Source organism: Typha latifolia, chromosome 2, assembly GCF_019914945.1.
Source record: "Typha latifolia isolate L0001 chromosome 2, TyphaL0001v2, whole genome shotgun sequence".
NCBI classification, from domain to species: domain Eukaryota; kingdom Viridiplantae; phylum Streptophyta; class Magnoliopsida; order Poales; family Typhaceae; genus Typha; species Typha latifolia.
In genome coordinates this window covers 840,035-859,832 of record NC_133087.1, presented here as the reverse complement: position 1 = coordinate 859,832, position 19,798 = coordinate 840,035, and the positions used below count along the sequence as shown (strand labels likewise).

The 19,798-nt window shown below is 37.3% G+C and overlaps 4 protein-coding genes across 9 annotated transcripts; 2 read left to right on the top strand and 2 right to left on the bottom strand.

Moving 5' to 3' along the window:
• Positions 1-109: 109 nt before the first annotated feature.
• LOC140782998 (deaminated glutathione amidase, chloroplastic/cytosolic) lies at positions 110-4,215 on the bottom strand. The gene is made up of 9 exons (XM_073129937.1): positions 3,994-4,215; positions 3,278-3,414; positions 2,991-3,119; positions 2,355-2,413; positions 1,605-1,717; positions 1,401-1,493; positions 981-1,083; positions 541-623; positions 110-418 (listed from the first exon to the last, which is right to left on the bottom strand). The coding sequence occupies exons 1-9, from the start codon at positions 4,183-4,185 to the stop codon at positions 377-379; spliced, it is 951 nt and encodes a 316-aa protein (XP_072986038.1). The 5' UTR covers positions 4,186-4,215; the 3' UTR covers positions 110-376.
• A 467-nt stretch (positions 4,216-4,682) lies between these two features.
• Positions 4,683-8,154, top strand: LOC140781360 (probable protein phosphatase 2C 38). Of its 2 annotated transcripts, none has more exons than XM_073127300.1 (4): positions 4,683-5,413; positions 5,998-6,365; positions 6,652-6,888; positions 7,464-8,154. In XM_073127300.1, exons 1-4 carry the CDS (start codon positions 5,125-5,127, stop codon positions 7,689-7,691), a joined length of 1,122 nt encoding a protein of 373 aa, XP_072983401.1. In that variant the 5' UTR covers positions 4,683-5,124; the 3' UTR covers positions 7,692-8,154. The 2 variants fall into 2 exon arrangements, with proteins under 2 accessions (XP_072983401.1, XP_072983402.1); XM_073127301.1 differs by lacking the exon at positions 4,683-5,413 and adding an exon at positions 5,435-5,659.
• A 427-nt stretch (positions 8,155-8,581) lies between these two features.
• On the bottom strand, positions 8,582-11,369 carry LOC140781361 (uncharacterized). 3 transcript variants are annotated; one of them, XR_012107702.1, is made up of 6 exons: positions 10,872-11,337; positions 9,625-9,705; positions 9,386-9,532; positions 9,209-9,266; positions 9,059-9,113; positions 8,582-8,928 (listed from the first exon to the last, which is right to left on the bottom strand). XR_012107702.1 is itself a non-coding variant. In XM_073127303.1 (6 exons), exons 1-5 carry the CDS (start codon positions 11,210-11,212, stop codon positions 9,084-9,086), a joined length of 636 nt encoding a protein of 211 aa, XP_072983404.1. In that variant the 5' UTR covers positions 11,213-11,369; the 3' UTR covers positions 8,582-8,928; positions 9,059-9,083. The 3 variants fall into 3 exon arrangements, 2 of the variants coding, with proteins under 2 accessions (XP_072983404.1, XP_072983405.1); XM_073127303.1 differs by having other exon boundaries at positions 9,407-9,532; positions 10,872-11,369; XM_073127304.1 differs by having other exon boundaries at positions 9,059-9,110; positions 9,407-9,532; positions 10,872-11,344.
• Positions 11,370-11,419: 50 nt separating this feature from the next.
• Positions 11,420-19,346, top strand: LOC140781359 (thylakoid membrane protein TERC, chloroplastic). Of its 3 annotated transcripts, none has more exons than XR_012107700.1 (16): positions 11,448-11,633; positions 11,720-11,800; positions 13,065-13,201; positions 13,304-13,380; positions 14,270-14,357; positions 14,440-14,520; positions 14,627-14,683; positions 15,172-15,253; positions 15,727-15,776; positions 15,975-16,031; positions 16,117-16,195; positions 17,145-17,203; positions 17,785-17,842; positions 18,017-18,144; positions 18,259-18,349; positions 18,732-18,946. XR_012107700.1 is itself a non-coding variant. In XM_073127299.1 (15 exons), the coding sequence occupies exons 1-14, from the start codon at positions 11,501-11,503 to the stop codon at positions 18,106-18,108; spliced, it is 1,131 nt and encodes a 376-aa protein (XP_072983400.1). In that variant the 5' UTR covers positions 11,420-11,500; the 3' UTR covers positions 18,109-18,144; positions 18,732-19,346. The 3 variants fall into 3 exon arrangements, 1 of the variants encoding a protein (XP_072983400.1); XR_012107701.1 differs by having other exon boundaries at positions 18,259-18,352; XM_073127299.1 differs by lacking the exon at positions 18,259-18,349 and having other exon boundaries at positions 11,420-11,633; positions 18,732-19,346.
• The last annotated feature ends 452 nt before the right edge of the window (positions 19,347-19,798 follow it).

The following is a 19,798-nucleotide window of genomic DNA, read 5'->3' as shown; positions in this document are numbered from 1 at the left end:
GAAAGCATAGATCCCCACTTTCTCTGGTGAAATTGAGCAATCCAGAAAGCATGCAACTAAACATTGATGCCTTCAAAACCAAAGGTCAAGAAGAAACAAAGATCCCCACTTTCTCTGGTGAAAAAAGAAATAGAACATTTTATACCAAATTTCCAACTCCAGGAGCACAATCTTAAGCAAGCAGAACAAAAGAGAATGTAATTTATGTTGCAGACTTCATCCAAATAAGGGTTATAATTCCATCATGGAAAATGCAGGAGGATTACTTATGAGGTGCTTCAGCATGAAGTAGCCCAATTCATTCAAATATCGCCAAGCATCGTTGATCTAGCAAAAGTTCAAATTGGCAGCGGACGCAGTAACTATTTCTCAAATTTTAAGTTTTCAAGGATTTCCAGCAACTGTCAAACCTTCGATGCTGTAAGTTAGAATTATAAACATAAATAAATATTAGAAAAGAGGAGAGAATTCAATCTAATTGAAGCTATGAGCTATTGAGAGATAATCCAATCAAATTATACATTGAGAAGAGGAACTTACTTGAGAAATTGGCATCTTGGTCCTTACAGAATCTACCTTTGAGAGGTCAATGTCAGCTACAGCAAATCCAGTGGAAAAGCGATCTGCTACGACAGATGAAATTGTTGGTACCAACTTATACATGCATATACCTAGTGAGGAATTAGTGAAAAAGGTACAAGAAAAAATATGATGCTTTGCTAAAGAAAGAGATTCTCTAGTATGCATATTTCTTTCTTGAAGGTAGCAAGACAGGGTCAAGTAGTGGTGAGTGGTAACATATAAATGTTCCCAATCAAGTAAATTGACATAGTTTGACATGCCAAGGAAACCGAAGGCCACTAAGCAATTAGTATGGATTTAAGAATGCCTTTATTACATGCGCTTCCAGCATTGAACATGCCAAGAGGCAGTAGAATGCAAGTTAGAACTTAGAACTACAAAAGAATAGATGCATATACCTGGCAGCCGTGCTATAACTGTTCCCCATGGATCAATAATTAGAGAATCACCATAACTCTCTCTCTTCTCATTGTGCTTTCCAGCTTGAGCTGCAGCCACAACCTGTAAACAAAGTCTAGGAATATTAGCCTTCTCATTAAAGCAAACAAAAAACCACAGAGACATGGATAATTGCTGTTGCTGCACCTAGAAGTCTTCTTGATATTTTGAGATACTACAAAATGAATGTGTGAACTAGCTGATTATTACTTAAGATATAGTACAGATGTCTTGCACAAAAATTATTCAATATTTGGCAATAGAGCAGGGAATAATTAGTTATTGTATTTTGGTACTCAGACAGAATTCAATTGAAATAATTGAAGTATGTAATTGCATAAGAAAATAAAAAGGTTTAAATTTTTAACATGTTCACGTACATAGCACTGAGTTTCAATTGCCCGAGCACGGAGAAGAATTTCCCAGTGTGCCGCCCCTGTTACCTTTGTGAATGCAGATGGTACCAGCAAAATCTTTACAAAAGATAATTCAGAAAATAAGAACAAAACTGATAAGAATCCTTGCAGTGAGAACCACAAAAATGAAAGACCTTGTAGTATCCAGTACAACGTAAGAACAAACACCTGTGCTTGGTGTTCAAACCGCAACTGCTGATAAAGCTCCGGAAATCTCAAATCATAACAAACTGTAAGACCTAGTCGACCAATAGGGCTATCCTCTGCAATGATATCATTTCCTGAAATTTACAGCTATAAAGAATGTGAGAAATTTAATAAGCCGTCATGCAACCATCACAGAGAAATCAAGCTTAAATTTTCGTCTTGTGCTTACAAAAATTAAGCAGAACATCACAAATCTAGCTAAGAAACTTAAACACTTAACAAACGCTGAACCTAGCTGTATTTTATTGCAGCTGTCAGGTAGAAAGTAGGATCTCACAAACTGTGTCCCAGCAATTTGCAAGAAGATTAAAAAAACTTATTTCAAGTCATTCTTTATTCACTTATCTGAAGTGCTTTTGCACAAAATACGAAACAAGGGGGAGCAGTAACAGAGAGGAAGATTCCTAACTGTAGAAACAACAAACGAAAAGAGAAAATTAACAGCAGATAAAATTTCCAATGATCCTATTTCCTTTTTTACTGACTGAAATATAACACGTACTTTTGCATAATTGCTGCCAGATGGATAGCCTATTTGCTTAAATATCTTTACAGAGGTATGTTATAGTTATCTAAAAAAAAAAGAGTGAGCCCCTCTATACGTCTATATAAGTATAGACATTATATAAAGAAAATTGACTATGCAAAGTTCACATATTCAAGATAGCACAAGCTGGATGGAAGAAGGAAATACGGAGGGACATGAGTTACCTGCTGTTGTAAAACTACTTTCCTTGTATACCATATTGCCAGGAACATCCACATCAAACCTTCAGATAGTAGAAATAAAGTCACCATTTAGACTTTAACCTGACATAAATCAAATTTACAATTCAATCTTATGCCACTTATTGAAAGAACTTGATGACAAAGTCCCAAGATCTGATAAAGATTTTCATGCCAAATATTAATACTGTCAAGTATCCAGAGTAAATTCAAGTATCGAGATGTCAACATTATGCTAGCACAAGCAAACCACAAAGAACACTTGAACCATATAAAGGACATGAAAAATTAGTTCGTCTTGCATCATCTGCAACCCAAAAGTTTTCCTTGATGTATAGCTCTTAATTATCAGTAACAGAGAATATTCTTTATATGTGGAGTCAAATGGCATATGCCCTAAGTGTATGGCTCTTCAGCTACACACATATATGTGTTCCATTATTTTAGTTTCCAGTATGCCAGAAATGTTATCCAGAACAAGCTAACTACTGATTGCATTCAAGGTAGACATACATGACATATTTGTGCTATTGAATTAAAATCAAACTACACTTAATTTCCTGATACATAGCCTAAAGTGGATCACAACTTCAGAAAGCTACTAAAAGAAATATATCTTACAAATGTATTTTCCGATATACATTTCTGATTTTCCCAGAATCATCTACCAGCACATGTGTATTCGACAGGTGTGCATTATCTGGTCCTTTCTCTTGAAATCCTCCAAGCGATAGCCAAATATTTGATTCTCTGTCATTTATAACAGAAGAAAGTTAAATAGGGTAGCATAAGCCACTATCATGCACTGGTCAAGACAGGAGAAACATTACATGATGGTAGAAAATATATTGCATTATAAAAGTTCATCAAAGGAACTACATACGCATGGACACACATGCAGGCATTACCTTGCAAGTGAGCAATATTTTTGCATTATTGGCCCATCCAAATTTTCAGCTATCTGAAGAGATTCTCCATCTTTGGAACTTACAAAGGAGAAGCTCTCAGGAAAGCAGAGCAATTTTACTCCAGCAACAGCTGCCTCCTAGAAACATATTCCAAAGTTAGCATCATCCGATAGAAGTCAAACAACTATATATCTTTTCACAGCTCTAGAGACAACGACATTACGTAAAAGCATATAAAGTAGAACAAAGGGAAATTTGAATCAAACCTCATCACATAATTCTTAGTGGCAATTAACAAACTTAGAGCAAAAAGAAAGAGTAATTCCAAGCTTATCCATTTCCTGCCGGATTTCATCTAATATAGTTCTACAAATGCAATATTTGCAAACATAATACTCTCCCACAGCCCAGATAGTACCTACTCCAAATTGGTACTCCTACCTCCCCAAGAAAAAGAAAAATAAATACATACATCCTTTTCTGCTAGCAGACTTCAAGAATTCCTCACATAATTTTCATCTACCATCAAACTTTATGGCTCTTGACCTCACCACCGCATCAAGCTCAACAACAACATCCATCTTGTGATAAATCCACTACTTAACATCTCGCACCATAACCAAAACCAAATCATCTGAGACCACCGAACCCGAATCGAATATATCAACAAAAAAAAAAAAAAAAACAAAATCTGATACAAGTGTTCAAGAAATTGCCTTGACGAGACGATCGCAGATGGCGTAATTGGAGTTGAGATCGTTCGTGGAGGTCATCTGGACGACGCCGACCCTCGCCGTCGTGGGGTTGGCCATGGAACAGACGGTGGCGGTGGCGGTGGCGGCGCGATGGAAGGAAAGGCGGCGGAGGACGCGAGCTTGGGCTGTGAGGGTAGAAATGGGCAAGGCCATGGGAAGAAGAGTACAGTAAAAATGACGCCTTTTATATCATAGGATAGGAGGGGGATTTGTTGAGGTAGTAGATTACTTTCACAAAATATAAAACCCCTCTAATTCAGAATTTATTGGTTAATAAACAGGGATTAATAATTTCCCCCAAAGAATAAGCATTTGGAAAATTATGAAAATTCTTTTTTTTTTAATTTAATAGATGATAAGCACGCATATAAATCACTCGAAAAGGAGGCTCTAATATATAGATGGATTAGTTGGGGACAACCATTATAAGAAGTAAACCACAGTAGATTCAAATTATAAGCATATAATATTTTAATAAAAAATTTATTAATGTTTATGGAGGGGATAAACACAGCTACGGACGACCAAATTAACTTTCGGAAAAGATTAAGTCGGTTGTTTTTTTTTTGTCTTTACTTTGTCTTTATTCAACGAGAGCCACGTGTGAAGCAAATCGGGCTGACTTAGACTTCGCAAATCGAGAGTGGAGTCCGATGTGCCAGAGGATTGAAAGTTGGGGATCTCTTCAGCCAGAATCTAACATTGATGGACTCCGGCATGATTCAAGAGATCCAGTAAAAGAGGTCCGATTAATATATTAGATACCAAGGTAACCAAGCCCAAATAAAGGAATCCACCTTTCCCAATTTCCAAGTAATCTCTCTCCCTCTCATTTTCCTCCACCAATCCAAATTGGTCCTCGGCAAATCCCGCGGCCGAATCCAGCGCACGGTCACATAAATCCGTCAAACTCCCTCCTTTCTTCTTCGAAGCCGGAAACCTTCCATGATCTCCGTCGAGCATACCTAGATCATAGCCCAATCTTGTTTCCCTCTAAGATTTGATCTTTTCGTCCTTTTAGCTGCAATCCGATCTGAAACCTAGAGAAAACTCGAACTAGAATTGTCCATCTTCGATCTTGCGGTTGTTTCAATGAGGTGTTGGAAGTCTTTGAATAAAGACCGGGGAGAAGTTGGCGGCGGCGGTAGGGTTGATGGGCTCCTATGGTACAAGGATCTTGGCAACCACGCTTGTGGCGAGTTCTCTATGGCTGTGGTGCAGGCGAATAACTTGTTGGAAGATAGCAGCCAGATCGAATCGGGGCCGCTGAGCTCACACGAGTCGGCGCCGCCTCATGGCACGTTCGTCGGCATCTACGATGGGCACGGAGGACCTGAGACCTCGCGGTTTATTGCCGACAATCTTTTCCGGCACCTAAAAAGTATGTCTTTATCTGTTTTAAATCTAGTTTGCTTTCTTGTTGTTGGTAAATCTTCTTCTGCGCAGTAGTCCTTGAAAAAATTACTTTCGTTGTGGGTGGGATTCACTGAAAAGTTGAAAGTATGCTTAATTATAATTTAGATTGTTAGTTTTTGGAAAATGTTGGAAGTGATTTTTATGTTTGGTCTGTGTAAATGCAGCAAGGCCAAACCTTTGTGTTATCAGTTATGCACCCACGTAGCAGAAGGTACATAACTTGCGACATTACTTTAAAATCTCAGTTGCGGCTCTTGCTCCAGGTTGTTTGATTGGTATATTTTTGGTCATGCTCTATTGATTCTCTATGTTCTTCGACTCTATAATCATGTGTTGGAATTTCTTCCGATTTGTTGTTTCCTTACCAGAGAATATAAGAACATTCATCTAATTAAGGATTTCAGGTGTGCAGCATGACCTGAAATACTTGTACATATATTCTCTTCCTCAGATACTTTTGAGTATTTACATACATTAGTCTGCATTTGCATGGTCGTACTTTTTGGAAACATGCAATATCTTGTAATAATAGTTGAATATACATTGCAGAATTTGCTACAGAACAGCAAGGCGTGTCAGTGGATGTAATTCGCAAAGCATACTCCACCACAGAAGAGGGCTTCCTCTCTCTTGTGAGAAAGAAATGGGCCAGTAAACCCCAGATTGCCTCTGTTGGCTCATGTTGTTTGGCTGGCATTATCTGCAGTGGGATTCTTTATGTCGCTAATGTTGGTGATTCTCGTGCTGTGCTGGGAAGAATAAAGAAAGGTATTAGGGAAGTTATGGCTCTGCAAATGTCATCAGAGCACAATGCAAGCATTGAGTCTGTGAGAGAAGAACTGCGATCGCTGCACCCAGATGATTCTCGAATTGTGGTTCTAAAAAATAAGGTCTGGCGTGTGAAGGGCATTATACAGGTAATTAATTTTGCCAAATTCTTCTGATCATTTACTGAATATTGATATTGTCTCTAGATGGTGTTCCTGTATACTTCCAGATATGGAATTTAATTATACTAGTAGACAAAGTTGGTTACCTTTTACTTATAACTCTTCTTTTAATATATGAGTAATTCCAACTTCCAACGAAATATGACCAGCTCATTTCTTTTAGTTCTTTTCCATACCTCAATTGGATCCTATGGTGTTGGAGACCTCTTATGTGAATTATGTTTATGCTTTTCTATTCAACTTGTTTGTGCAGGTTTCCAGATCTATTGGAGATGCATATCTAAAGGATGCAGAATTTAACTGTGAACCTCTGTTAGCGAGGTTTCGGCTTCCTGAGCCTTTTCACAAGTCAATTCTTAGTCCTGAACCATCAGTAGGAACACATAAACTCAGTCAAGAGGATCAATTTCTAATTTTTGCGTCAGATGGCCTATGGGAACACATGAGCAATCAAGAGGCCGTAGATATAGTTCACTGCTCACCTCGAAATGTAAGTTATAGATTCTGTTATCTGTTTGGTCAAAGTATCTTTCTTGTACCTATACCTATCTTACTTTGCACTCATATACAACTTAATGAAGCTTCTGTGAGTTACTCTATAAGTAGGTTATATTCTAATAATTTGCTCCAGTGACTACTCTCAGATAACTGTTCCCGAGAGCGGAGCATTATTTTTGTTATATCAGCATACGAATATTATGTTGCAGCACAGATGTTTGTTAGCTCGGTTTCCTTTGTTTTCTCTTGTTGGTCAGAGTTATATATGAAAAATTATCTGGTTGCTAGAGTTATTCATGAAGATAAAATTGTTGGCATACTCACAGTGGAGTCTTCACAGAAACTGACCTGCTTGAATATTCAGGGCAATCTTTATGTGCAAGTAGCCCTGAATTGTATTAGTAAATTATGCAGATGCTTCCCCAAAAGTGACCTTGCATCACCCAAATAGAGATTTTTATTTAGCTTAGTCCCATTCTGTCTATCATGCGTAATGATATGCCGAATGTATTATTATAGAAAACAATTCTATCCGGATTCATGACTGAAAGTATCGTACTCATACAGGGAATTGCAAGGAAACTTGTAAAAATTGCATTGAAAGAGGCAGCAAAGAAAAGAGAAATGAGGTACTCTGACCTAAAAAAGATTGAGCGTGGGATCAGGAGACATTTTCATGATGATATAACAGTCATCGTTCTATTTCTCGACTCAACCTTAATGAGTACCAGCCACTGCCATAGTCCTGTGCTTTCCCTGAGAGGAAGTGGGTATCCGGTGGCACGCCAGTCATGAGGTTCTCAAAGCTTCTTCGGAGGCCTTCTATTCTTGGAAGTGGAATATCTTTACATGGACTACGCTTCTTCCGCCATCCAAAGCTCTTTGTATCAGAAGACTGATTCACTTTTTTGCTTGAGGAGCAAGTATCCAAATTAATTAAGATGGATCATGAGCAGCGAGCTCATGAGCTCTCTCATATTGCTCTTTGTATACATGTTTTTCCAGTGTTAATGTGCTCATCTTCCAAGTTCCAATTCTACTCATCAGGAGATGTTTATGCTAGTATTCTCGAGTGTAAAGACTATACAAGACTCAGACTTTCTTTCTTACTGGTGCAGTACAGATTCAACAGGAATCTTGTAAAGAGTCCCAATTTTGAGACCATTTAACTTCACATCACTTACCATTGTATAAGTTTTCTAATCTGCCTTGTATGTAAACTGTTACATCAAAATTGGCTTCACTGTTTGTATGTAAACTGTTCATCTTTTTATTTATTCCTGGAGTGATCTGATAACATAGTATTTCAGCAAATACTGGGAGCAGATCTCTGCATGAATTTCTTGGGATCATGCTGGCAACGGTTGATTGGCAGCAAAATCATTCAGCAGTTTAAGATTAAATTCCCAAAACAAAAGAAGAAAACAGAGAAACTCAATCGCAGCTAATCCTGACACCAGAGGCTGTGCTGCCAAAAGATGTGGCGTAGTTAAATGCTTAACCCAACGGGGACAACTTCATCACAAAATGATGGCACTACAACCAAGAGACTTCCTCTTTTAAGGGTCTCAAAACTCAAAAGAGCCCATCCATGTACTTGTCGTCCAATTTCTAAGCTTTTTTGTGCAGCATCTGCACTGAGATGTACAAGATGCTACAGCTCAATTGGTAAAAGGATATCGTACTGCAGGAAAGATAAACTTATATTTGACAACCAGACTACAAACCCAAAGAAATGGAACATCAGTTCGATGAAAAACATATCAAAATTAGCCCCTCTGCGTTGATAACAAATTCTGCAGCAAGTTTAGGGCTTTCTACCATTTCTCACAATAACAAATATAAGAAAAACTGCAGCCAGTTCAACCAGCAGGTCTCTCTAATCCTACATGTCATTGGCAATGGTCCCAGCAGAAGTACCCATTGCAGTCATTACTTTGGTCTACGAATGCCAACATTGAGCTTCAAGGTGTCTCACTCCCATGTGCTTGCCGATAGCTAACATGAGCTTCAGTAGCCACAAAAGAGATAGCTGCCAAACAAAAGTGCGCACAGGGAATTCAGGCACAACTTTCAGATGAGAAAGCAAAGGTGATGACATATATGGCTGCAAAACTGAGAATTGTCACTGCACGAGAGTTGGGGAATGTTTATAATCTAACCTCAATAAACAGAATCCACGTTTCATTATCCACTGCTACCAACAGTCGCTGTCTTCTAGATCAAACCAAGAACAAAGAAGAAACGACAGGATAGTCAGAGCCCAAAAAACAGCTGCGATCCTTGCATTTACTTATTAATTGTGAACTTACCAGTTCAGAGTTGTCTTTGACATTTTCTTGCGATGAAGCACCAGACGTCTGCGCAAACCTACAAATGGAATGAGCAACTTTGATACTTTGATCACTTATTAACTGTAAGTGCTGGTGTTAGAATGACCAGCAGTCGCTGCCAAAAAATGAACTTGGGGCTCTAGGAAAAGGAATTACAATGCAATATCTGGGCATCACCTGATTGCTCGTGCCTTTTTTTTCTCCTCTTCGGAACTATCTATCTTAGGACTGATGGCAAATCTTTCTAACCGAGCCTTTTTCTTGGTCTCTTCATCAGGTGGAAGGTGAATAGTAAGCCCAAATCTGAGAAATGAAGAAACAAGATGAGGTTGACGCAAGTTAGTGATTGGCATAAATTGGAGTCAACTTGGTGCTAGAGTGGAGCAAAATAAAACCTCTCAGCACGGGCCTTTCTCTTCTGTTCCTCTAATTGTCCTGTACCTGCTGTTTGAGGCAATGTGCTTCCAGTCCCAAACCTACATGTAAGATAAAGTTCACACGGAAGAGACAAAATAAAAGGAAATATTGTCAAAAGTGTTTCTCTGGTCATCATCAGCAACAAAAGTATGTGCGATATCAAGATATGGAAAATATCAAGATGCACTTCTCTTATGACACCATCGTATCCATATATATATATGGACAACATCAAGATTTTTGTGGGATGATCCTCAATAGCATCTCCATACCAAATAACTAGCACCATTCAGAGAGCATCATGAACTGGCATCCAAGCTTTGACTTCTACAGGTCCTTCCAAAGCTCTTCTTGCTAATCATATATCATAAATTTTACTTCCCTCCAATAAACAATCATACCACAAGCATTTCTAGAGAGTAGATCAACTCCTCTGTATGCTTCCCCATGATTAACTACCTAAAAAACTATCTCACATCAGAAAGCCCATAAGATTGTCCTCCTGCAACTGTGAACTATTTCAGTGTCTGCAATTAAAAAGTTCCTCTGAATTTCATGCGGTAGTAATCACAAGCACCATTTGCCTTCAAATGCTCATATCTTTCCAATGCTAAGTAGTGTTATTTCTTGGGTTCATCATATTTCCATCGAACAATTACAACCACCCATACCATTCACTTGAGAAAGTATTTGACAATATCAAGCAAGAGAACCCTCAAGTCAAACTTTTCAGCAAAACAAAAGGGTTAACTATAATACTATGATATCAAAAGGAAGTGATATTCACACAGTAATCCATTTTAAGAAGATGTTAAAACCTATAAAAGTTCCCTACTGATGCAACAGCAAACTTCCTTTTATTCAAATGCGCAATCTTCTTCTCTCCGGACTCTCAAAATTACATGACATTTCTACTTTCCCATTTCTTAGTATGTTGGAATATTCTCTTGGCAAATTGGTTCCGTCAACTCACACATTGCCGACCGACTAATCAAAGTTAAACTTTGAGCAAATGATTTAACCAAAAGAAAACTATTCTCTACCATCAATTCCTCACTGTAAACACGAAAGACTCCTAATTTCACGGTCCTCTCTCCCGTTCAAGCTCGTATAACCTAAGAATCAAGTAGCACGCATAATTTTTGACATGCTTGATCTAGTAAAGTAAAGCAGCATTCTTTTTCTCCAGGCCTAATCTAGTAAAGTAAAGAGCACCACCACCAACCTTTCAGCACGAGTGTTACGCTTCTCCTCCTCGGACAGCATCACCGCGACTCCAAACCTCTCGGCTCGGCGAAGCTTCTTCTGTAGATCGGAATCGGCCCCTGTCGCCTCCGCCGAGGCTGGCGCCGTCTTTGCCCCCTTCTGCTCTCCTGGATTTTCTCCTTCCTCGTGAGATTCCACGACGGCGTGGTCCGGTTGTTGCTTGGGTAAGCTCGCAGCGGGAGAAGGATTAGGGTTTTGGATGAGCGTTGAGGGAGGAGGATTTCCGGACGAAGTCACCACCGGCGAAGGCGAGTCTAGGGTTTTGGTTTGGGGATCTAGCTGGGGTTTCTGAGACTCCATTGGGGATAGCTCTGGAAGAGGAGAGAAGCGAACGAAGGTCGGGAGCCGGGAGGTGATCCAAAACAAGGCCGACTCATGAAACAACTTCACAGGTTTACCGCCCAATACGATCCTCTACTTTTCATCATCAATGCTACGAGAACTCTATAATGTCCCTAAAGATAATAATAATATTTAACATATTAAAAGAACGGGTGAAGTCGGTGACGACATAAGGATAACATATTAACATACCATACCCGCCCCCGCCCATTTCCCTATCCTTCTTCCCCCCTTCCAGTTCCAGCGATGGCATTAGCCTCGCCAATCCGCCACCCAAGCCTTCAAATCCCTTTTGGCTTTGCTCGCAAACCTCTTGGGGCTCGTCCTCTTCTCACCGCATCGCTCTCCTCTCGACATGCCTCCTCGTCCTTCTCCACAGGTAGGCCCCTCTGCCAAGAGTTCTCATAATATCTTCTTCCTATGTTTGATTCTATATTCTATCCCTTTTCTTGATTGAGAATTCAGTTAGAAGAGATCGTTGCCGCCGGGATTTCTTTCGGGTGTGGCGCGCCAAAGGAACCGAGCAAGAAGACATCTCAGCTAAGGGTGAGATTAGTTGCGATCCGTTTCATTGTTAGGCATGCAAGAATTCTTTATTTCTGGTGATCCTTTTTTTTTCCTTCCATTTCTTAAATTTGACAGTTTAGGATTTGGGATATCAGAACTGGTAAACTATCCAGGGAACGGTTGCTACATATTGACAAAATTCATTTCCAAAGTTCATGGATTTGTAACGAAGGTGCAATATATGCAATTTAGTGGAGAAACCTTTTAGTCAGGTCGTGTGTACATCATTTGATTGCCCTACTTAACCTGCACCTTATGGAGAGGCAAGATGAACCAAATGCAGAAATTTTGTGATTTCTGTTCCCCTACTTGGAAGAATCCATGTTGAAGGGTTCATCTTTTGTTCCTATTTTGACAACTGCATTTCTGATGCCAGGCCGTCAAGGATGATGAGGACTTAAATAATTGACTATGACAATGATGAGGATTAGGGAATTTGCAAATATTTGAAGTACTATAGAAGTTTCAGAGCACTACTGAGCTCTTAGAAGATTTGTAGAGATCGTGTAAAAACCCAGTGGAATAATTTTGATCATTCAAAATTCAAATAGTGAATCTTGTTTTTACAAACATTTACTATTGTCAGCAATGGACCCAAATGACCTATCAATCACTGGTATCCAAGCAATTTATCAGGTTCGGATTCCAAAAACCACACCTGATTACCGATACTTTTGGAATAGGATCCAGAGGTAATGGATTGTAGGTAGTGTTTATCACAAAAATTAAACAAGTATTAGGGTTCAGGTTGGATTCAAGGTGAGTGGCGTTACCTAATAGCAAATCAAAGCCATCGCATCAGTATGCACTGTGAACTACAATATTCACTAACTATGAGCAGTAATTCTTTTTCTTCTTTCAAAACTTTCCCTTTGATGTCCTAGTGAGGAAATTAACTCTGAGCATGTGTAAGATCTTAAGAAGTCTTGCAGGACAACATCACACTGGGAATTAGTACGGATTGTGTTTTCAATTTTTTTCTTGATTCTATGCAAACTTGTAACTTCTACTCTTCTTGCTTAATTCAAATTTCTTGGCTCTTCTATTTTCTGAGGATATTATTGACTATAATTTTTATTTAACTTGAACACAGTATCAGTTTAACTGCTAAATTCTTCACTTTTTTGAAGATTTTTATAATATAATTTCAACAATCTCATAGTTTTTTAAGATATTCATAAACTATCCTGGTGCCCTGCTCCTTCTCTATTTGATTATGATGAGATTAGAAATGGATCCACAGAAGCACTGGGAACGCCTCATTCTCAGTCACGTGATGAACTAGATGATGATGGTAGGCTTATGTCAGAGCCCAATTTAAGCAGTGGACAGGACGTAGAGAATCACAGAACATCTTCTGCTAGAACTGTTGCATTCTGGGTGAGTGTTTTGCATGTCTAATAGATTGATCATATGGTGATAATTTTTCTTAATACCCATACCCATCTTTAACCAAGGACAGGTGTATTATTTGTTTTGTAGGTTTGTGCTGCTGTGACTTTTGGAATTGCCGTGGGTTTGAAGGATGGAATAGGAAGGGCATCTGAATATTTTGCAGGGTATGCAGGAAATTTAATGTGGAAAACATTGGAGATATTTTTCTCAGAAACTGGACTGCTTTTGCATCGCTTGTTTTCTCTGTGCAACATGATCAGTGCAAGTTTCTGACTGATATTATATTCACATTGCCAGAGTTGGACTCAGCTTCCTCGTATAGTCATATTATGATGACATGGCTACCTCAATCCTGAAATTCATGTCTTGTCACATTGAACCTGGGAAAAGAATTACTCTCGTCAGTTACAATAACTACTAGTAAAAAGCATTTATTTTTCTAGCTATTTATTGTGTGTGATCTTCAACACAAGCTTAATCAATTGATCTTTGATAAGAAGATTATTGTAGGGGAAAAATTACCATAGGAACTTGACACCATAACTTCATTAAAATTTGTTTCCTGTTACAATTTTGTTTACATGATTTGGCATTTCTATAATGATGGAGATACATACATACATTATAAGACATCTCATATGAAATATAGTACAATTTGTACTTCACAACTTTTACAAGTGTTCCTATATAGCATTGTAGGATTATGGCTCAGAAAATAATGCTCTCATCTGGAAGCTTTGAGATATCATTAAGTTAATAAAAGCTTCATCCAGGACATGCTGAACGAAGCAAAAATCTTGATCTTGGTCCATATATTCTTTGGTCGGTTAACATGTGCCTCTTGAATTATGAATCTGATGCAGAACTTGGTGGTACATAATTGTTCTTTTGTTCTTCTGCAAATATATTTATTTTTTATGTGCTACAATGTATAGTCATTTTCGTAGACTATTGAATTTTGTTCTACATAGAGTCCTTCATTCAACATAATTAAGTTTATAATTTCTTGAAGAGTGATATATTTGATTATGTTTATGTTATATTGTGATGCAGATATCTGTTGGAACAGAGTTTGTCAGTAGACAATCTTTTTGTTTTTGTTCTAGTCTTTAGGTATTTCAAGGTACCGAAGATGTATGAGGTATGATCAGTTCTGGATAGTGACCTATTCAATTTTTACTTAGTTCTGGATTTATGTTTATGTATGTCACAATGAATTTTAGAGCCGCGTGCTAACATATGGTATTGTTGGAGCAATTGTCTTTCGTGCAGTGATGATCTTACTAGGGGCAGCTACTCTTCAGGTTAATACTTGTTTTTAGCGTGTAAACATATTTTGATCTAGCATTCTAGCTTTTACGTGATTTTTTTTAGTAACCTGCAATACTGATGCTCCGTGATTATCTTTAGAGATTTGAAGCAGTGAACTTGTTACTGGCTTCGATCCTTCTCTTCTCATCTTACAAGGTGAATTTCTTTGTTACTCTGTTAGATAATTATCACTGTCTATACTTGATGTTTATTGTTGGCAAATGTTCATTAAAATAAAGAATATGAAAAGCTTGACTGATAGAAATTCATCAATGAGAAAAGAAGTTGTAACACAAGGTCAAAATTTGCTGTTAATGAATGAATGATTACTCCAGAATATGCTTCATATCTATTGCCATGTCATTCTAAACAAGCTGGAACATATCTTTCCATAGTACAATTATTAGAATTCTTCTTTTCAGTTTTTAGGTAAAGACATCAGCTATTGATCATTTTATTGGCTCAGAAGTTCTGAATAAATACAGGTTGCATTTTTTTGTTTTTAAGTCTTAAAAGCATCTTTGATCCACATATTTCTGTATAGTACTTAATTTTATTATGTGCCACTTCTGCGAATAAAATTTTAAGTAACATAATGCCTAATTTTCTGCTCACTAATTTTAAAACTGTTCATTCTGTGACAGCTGTTTACTGCTGAAGACGAAGAAACTGATCTTGCTGAAAATTTTATTGTGAAAACATGCCAAAAGTTCATTCCTGTTACCGGTGACCTATTACTTCCAATATTTCATTCATTACTTTTAATAGATATTAGTTATGTGCTTGATAAAACTTGACTAGCTCATTAAGTATAGCATTGAGTTATCCATGTAAAGAAGCATCTTTTCTCTCTTAAAGTAGTATCTAACATGGGTCTGGATTCTTCAGAATATTGAGTAAAATGAGTTGTTTAGAGCAACGTTCTAAGTATCGGTTTCAGGATTGGGATCAGATTTTTGAAAAAAACGATATGCATTCTTTAGTGTAAGCAATGAAGCTTATTGAAACTAATCTAACTCTCATCATTTTTAAAAAGAAGTAACATCAAATTTCTGAGAGATGCTATAGTTATACAGATGACTGTCATTGTGGATTAGCCCTTTTGTTCATGTAGAAATTACCATTGAGTATATATGTCTTCTTCAAATCGTTGACATTTACTCTGATCAATGTTCACCATAAATACCCTCATATTTCAGCCTCTTATGATGGTGATCGGTTCTTAACAATTCAAGATGGTGCCTGGAAAGTAAGTCCTTACTATTTTAAATAAGAATGACTACATGATGCTATGCATTTCTTTTTTCTGTGTTAAGATATTACTGTCAAAATGGCTTTACAGTTTTAGACTCTCAAGAATCTATTACATACCTTCTAAGTACTGGAAATAACTTTAAGATCATGTTAATGAACCGTTACTTATTTTTGGTTGGAAATATGTCTCCAGGCCACACCTTTGCTTCTGACAGTTGCAGTTATTGAGCTCAGTGATATCGCTTTTGCTGTAGGTCACTCCACACCTAATCTGTGGGACTTGTTTTTTCTCATCTTCTCATTTTCTGAGAAAGAGATGATTCTTATGCTTGCAGATTGACTCAATACCAGCAGTTTTTGGTGTCACAAAGGATCCACTCATTGTATTTTCTTCAAATCTTTTTGCAATTTCAGGTATTCTATGCTTTTCAACAGCTTTATAACTGCAGCATTTATGTTTAGTTTCTAGCCAATCCATCAGAGGTTTTGATAATGATATCTTTTTGCAATTAAGCTATCATCTTCTGGTCTTGCAAAGTAGTAGTGAGTTGGTTTTCAGGTTTTAGTATTCTTTGTAGTTTCAGGAATGAAGGCTATTGGGTGGTCCAGTTGATTATGCTCTGTATTAAGTTGGTAGGATTAAGATACTGTCAGATATAAAGGCCATAAACTTTTGAGAATTTTCTTATTAGTTTTTCAGATCATATGCTATGTTCAAATTGCTAGATATGACTATGCTAATGGGAGCCATAAGATAATTCTTTCTTTGCGGAATTTACTGATGTTGCATTTTTCTTGATCTTTCTTGAGTTACAGAATACAAAACAATGAAATCTTAGGATCCTTAATCTATGCTTATTCTGAGTATCATTTGAGCAATATTTCCTGCTGCGTGCAAACAGGAAGGGTGAAGATGATCACTAGACCATCATAATAACAAACCCAGTGGACTAAACTAAAGATTACCATACCTTGTATGCCATTTGGCCAGAGACACATGCACTGTTGATATCCGTACTGACGTGATTTATCACGATAACCCCCAATGCTGGCCTAAAAATATTAAAAGAAATTAGAATTCTGTCTTGCTGAGTCTGGAATTTGTAGACATGTTTATTTGGAGGAAGATGAAACTTAACCATACCCGTGTCATGGTGTTTGCTATGCTGGCCACTGGCTGGCATGCCCCCATGGAAGAGAAGGTAGGGTTTTAGCTCATTTGAGAATATATCCATGATAGAATTTGAGTTTTAATATCATATATCATGAGTTTTACTGTTGTTAATCTTTACTTAGAATGATAAATTCATACATTGCTTGTAAAGGCTGCTTGGTTGACATGATATCCCAATGGGTCGTGTAGGTCTGAGATCACTTTATGTACTCATTTCTGAAAGTATGTCTGACTTGGAGTATTTACAGGTGAGTATTAACTTGCTCTTATATCTGCCCTCATACTTGTGCGTAGTTTCACCTTTTGTAGTTACTTATTATCTTTATGTACGTATAATCAAAAGGATATATGATCGGAAATGTAAAATCAGTTACAAACTCTAAAGCTTGATGTGGCATTCAGTTATATCTTATATGTTTTACTTCTGCTATTATGCTTGTGTATATACTATCTGTGATTGTGTGTACATGTGTCGTATGAATATGTGTTTTGTTTGCATATGAATGTTGCCAATATGAAATATCATGCTATGTGATGCATTTCAATTTACTTTATGTAGTAATGACCAATCAAGTGCACCTTTCTCTGATAGATCTTCAACATCAAACACATTGGTTGTCTAACTGCTCTAAGGTCTCCATACTTTTCCTTCTTATGGACTTGAATATTATAACATCTTGGTAGACAGCCAATATGTGTTTGGTGGAATCCTTTCATTACATGAGGTCACAAAATTTTCTATCAGAGTTCATTGTTGTTTGATATTTATGTATGGATGATATATTGAAATGTTTACTCTACACTTTCTTTTCCTTTTATTCTTTTACAGCCTGCTATTGGCATTGTTTTGGGCTTCATAGGGACAAAGATGATCTTGGACTTTTTTGGTGAGCGGCTACTGAACATAGTACAGTTTTATAGTCAACTTGCATTACTACCATTTTCTTGTTTCATTTGAGAGGATCTATGTACATAAAACATGCATTCTCTTGTTTCATGCTCCATTCATTTTTAGTTTTTTTTTAAATAAAATTTCTGTTGTTGGAATCACTTTTTGGCAGGTTATCACATCCCAACTGAGGTCTCCCTGGGTTTTGTTGCCACATGTCTCAGTGGTGGAGCATTATTGAGCCTCAAGAAAAAATCTGATTGAAGGAGATAATGAAAGGGAAATTTTATGAGAATATAGGTAATTCTTCTTATATATGCAATTCACGCATAAGCTGCAGTAAGCATATATTTTTATTTGTTATTTTACCAATTAGTATTATCATCTTATCTGTTAACTAAGTTTCTCTAGCAGGAGAATATCGATGATACCATAACCCTCTCTTGTTTAGGGTGCTTAATAGCATTTGTGTGCAACTTCTTGCAAATTTTGCAGATTCACACAGGTAGTATGTTGATAGACCTTTTTTTTTTATACTCAAAAAGGCATTTGGATCTTCCAGTGAAGATTAATGTTTTTTCATTTATCGCCTCAGTGTGCTTTTGTATCTATACTTGTATACATATAGATGTGCCTTTTGTTTGATGATCTGTAGTCCTTGGCCCTCAATTCTGTGTTCTCTCCACTAGTCCACTTCAATGAACTCACTTGTGCTGAGATATTTGCTTCCTTTGGGCCCCAACTTTAGTTATACAGTTGTCCATTTTTATGGAATACCGAATTGGTTGTGTCAACTTTTGGCAAGAACAGTCATATGTCATTAAGGTAATATCTTGCATAGTTTGTCTAAGTTGTTGATATCACTTTTTTCCCATTTTCTTCGGCAGGAAATCAGAACAACAACTTTTCTCAACAAGCACACACTGGATTGCATGTGATCCTTGCTTATCTAGATGGAGAAAGAAGCTCTACTGAGGACTTACAGTTGCAAAACTGAGATTAGCTCATTTGTCTGTGAGATTGTTAGATTTTCCGGGTCCTCATTATACTTTTAGGGCCAAAGCATCTATCTGGATCGAAAGGGAGTCACCGCGCAAAAGAAGGAAGAAACTTGTGAAGAACATGTGAAGACAGATGTGAATCCAAAGTTTCTTACGCACCTAATTTCATCTAAAAAGGCCATTTGCATAACACTGCCTTAATTCTGAGCTCTATGTTCTTTTCACTTTTCAGGTCCTCCCATCTCAGTGTGTAATGAAACATTGCAAGTTGGTTTTGGACAGGCCATATTGTACATTTCCCTAATACAGAAATCTGCGAGAGCCCCACTTTTTTCTTTTTCTTTTTCTTTTTCTTTTTCTTTTTCTTAGCTAATATTTTGTTTTATTAATTAGTTCACTAGTAAGATGTTGAATGTACTGTTGGATTGCTCTCGAGTTTCTTGTCATTTGTTCATTCCACTTGCTTCATAATATCATGAGAGATACTCTTCAGTTTTGTTATGTGGATAACCATGACAATTTTACTGCTAACAGCCTAACATGAACTTTCCGACTGCAAAAATGCTTGATAATAAGAGATTAATCAAGTTATTTGTAGTCCATCTTATGATATTGTTCGTATATGATTTTTGAGAAATATTTTACGCCCCCTATAACTAATCTCCTATACTAATACTTCAGATTGGTCAGCATCTTATGAGACCAATAAAAAATGTAAAAAAAAAATACCCAAGCTTTTCTTTTATTCCCTTTTCTCACTTGCAGGCCAAACAGTTGAACGCCATATTGTGGAGAATGCCAGTGCCAAGCTAAGGTGCCATTTCCTGCACCGCTTCGTCTCTCTGCTATCCTTCTGTTGGTAGAGAATTTTGAGGGCGCTATTTCTTTTGTGTTTGGGCTTTGATGCAGTTTATGGTTTTAGATTTATGCTTATTTTCCCTTCTTGGTTGGCG

What these genes read in the sequence shown, in the direction of transcription:
- LOC140782998 (XM_073129937.1), bottom strand. Translation starts at nt 4,185, where the DNA reads ATGGCCTTGCCCATTTCTACCCTCACAGCCCAAGCTCGCGTCCTCCGC. An exon ending in GGTTTGAACACCAAGCACAG is followed by an intron (nt 1,494 to 1,604) that starts GTGTTTGTTCTT and finishes TCTTTTGTAAAG; the next exon opens with ATTTTGCTGGTACCATCTGC. An exon ending in CCAAGATGCCAATTTCTCAA is followed by an intron (nt 419 to 540) that starts GTAAGTTCCTCT and finishes TCTAACTTACAG; the next exon opens with CATCGAAGGTTTGACAGTTG.
- LOC140781360 (XM_073127300.1), top strand. Translation starts at nt 5,125, where the DNA reads ATGAGGTGTTGGAAGTCTTTGAATAAAGACCGGGGAGAAGTTGGCGGC. An exon ending in GTGTGAAGGGCATTATACAG is followed by an intron (nt 6,366 to 6,651) that starts GTAATTAATTTT and finishes TTGTTTGTGCAG; the next exon opens with GTTTCCAGATCTATTGGAGA. An exon ending in TTCACTGCTCACCTCGAAAT is followed by an intron (nt 6,889 to 7,463) that starts GTAAGTTATAGA and finishes GTACTCATACAG; the next exon opens with GGAATTGCAAGGAAACTTGT.
- LOC140781361 (XM_073127303.1), bottom strand. Translation starts at nt 11,212, where the DNA reads ATGGAGTCTCAGAAACCCCAGCTAGATCCCCAAACCAAAACCCTAGAC. An exon ending in CGTAACACTCGTGCTGAAAG is followed by an intron (nt 9,706 to 10,871) that starts GTTGGTGGTGGT and finishes TCTTACATGTAG; the next exon opens with GTTTGGGACTGGAAGCACAT. An exon ending in AGAAAGGCCCGTGCTGAGAG is followed by an intron (nt 9,533 to 9,624) that starts GTTTTATTTTGC and finishes TTCATTTCTCAG; the next exon opens with ATTTGGGCTTACTATTCACC.
- LOC140781359 (XM_073127299.1), top strand. Translation starts at nt 11,501, where the DNA reads ATGGCATTAGCCTCGCCAATCCGCCACCCAAGCCTTCAAATCCCTTTT. An exon ending in GCATCTGAATATTTTGCAGG is followed by an intron (nt 13,381 to 14,269) that starts GTATGCAGGAAA and finishes ATTGTGATGCAG; the next exon opens with ATATCTGTTGGAACAGAGTT. An exon ending in AAAGTTCATTCCTGTTACCG is followed by an intron (nt 15,254 to 15,726) that starts GTGACCTATTAC and finishes CTCATATTTCAG; the next exon opens with CCTCTTATGATGGTGATCGG.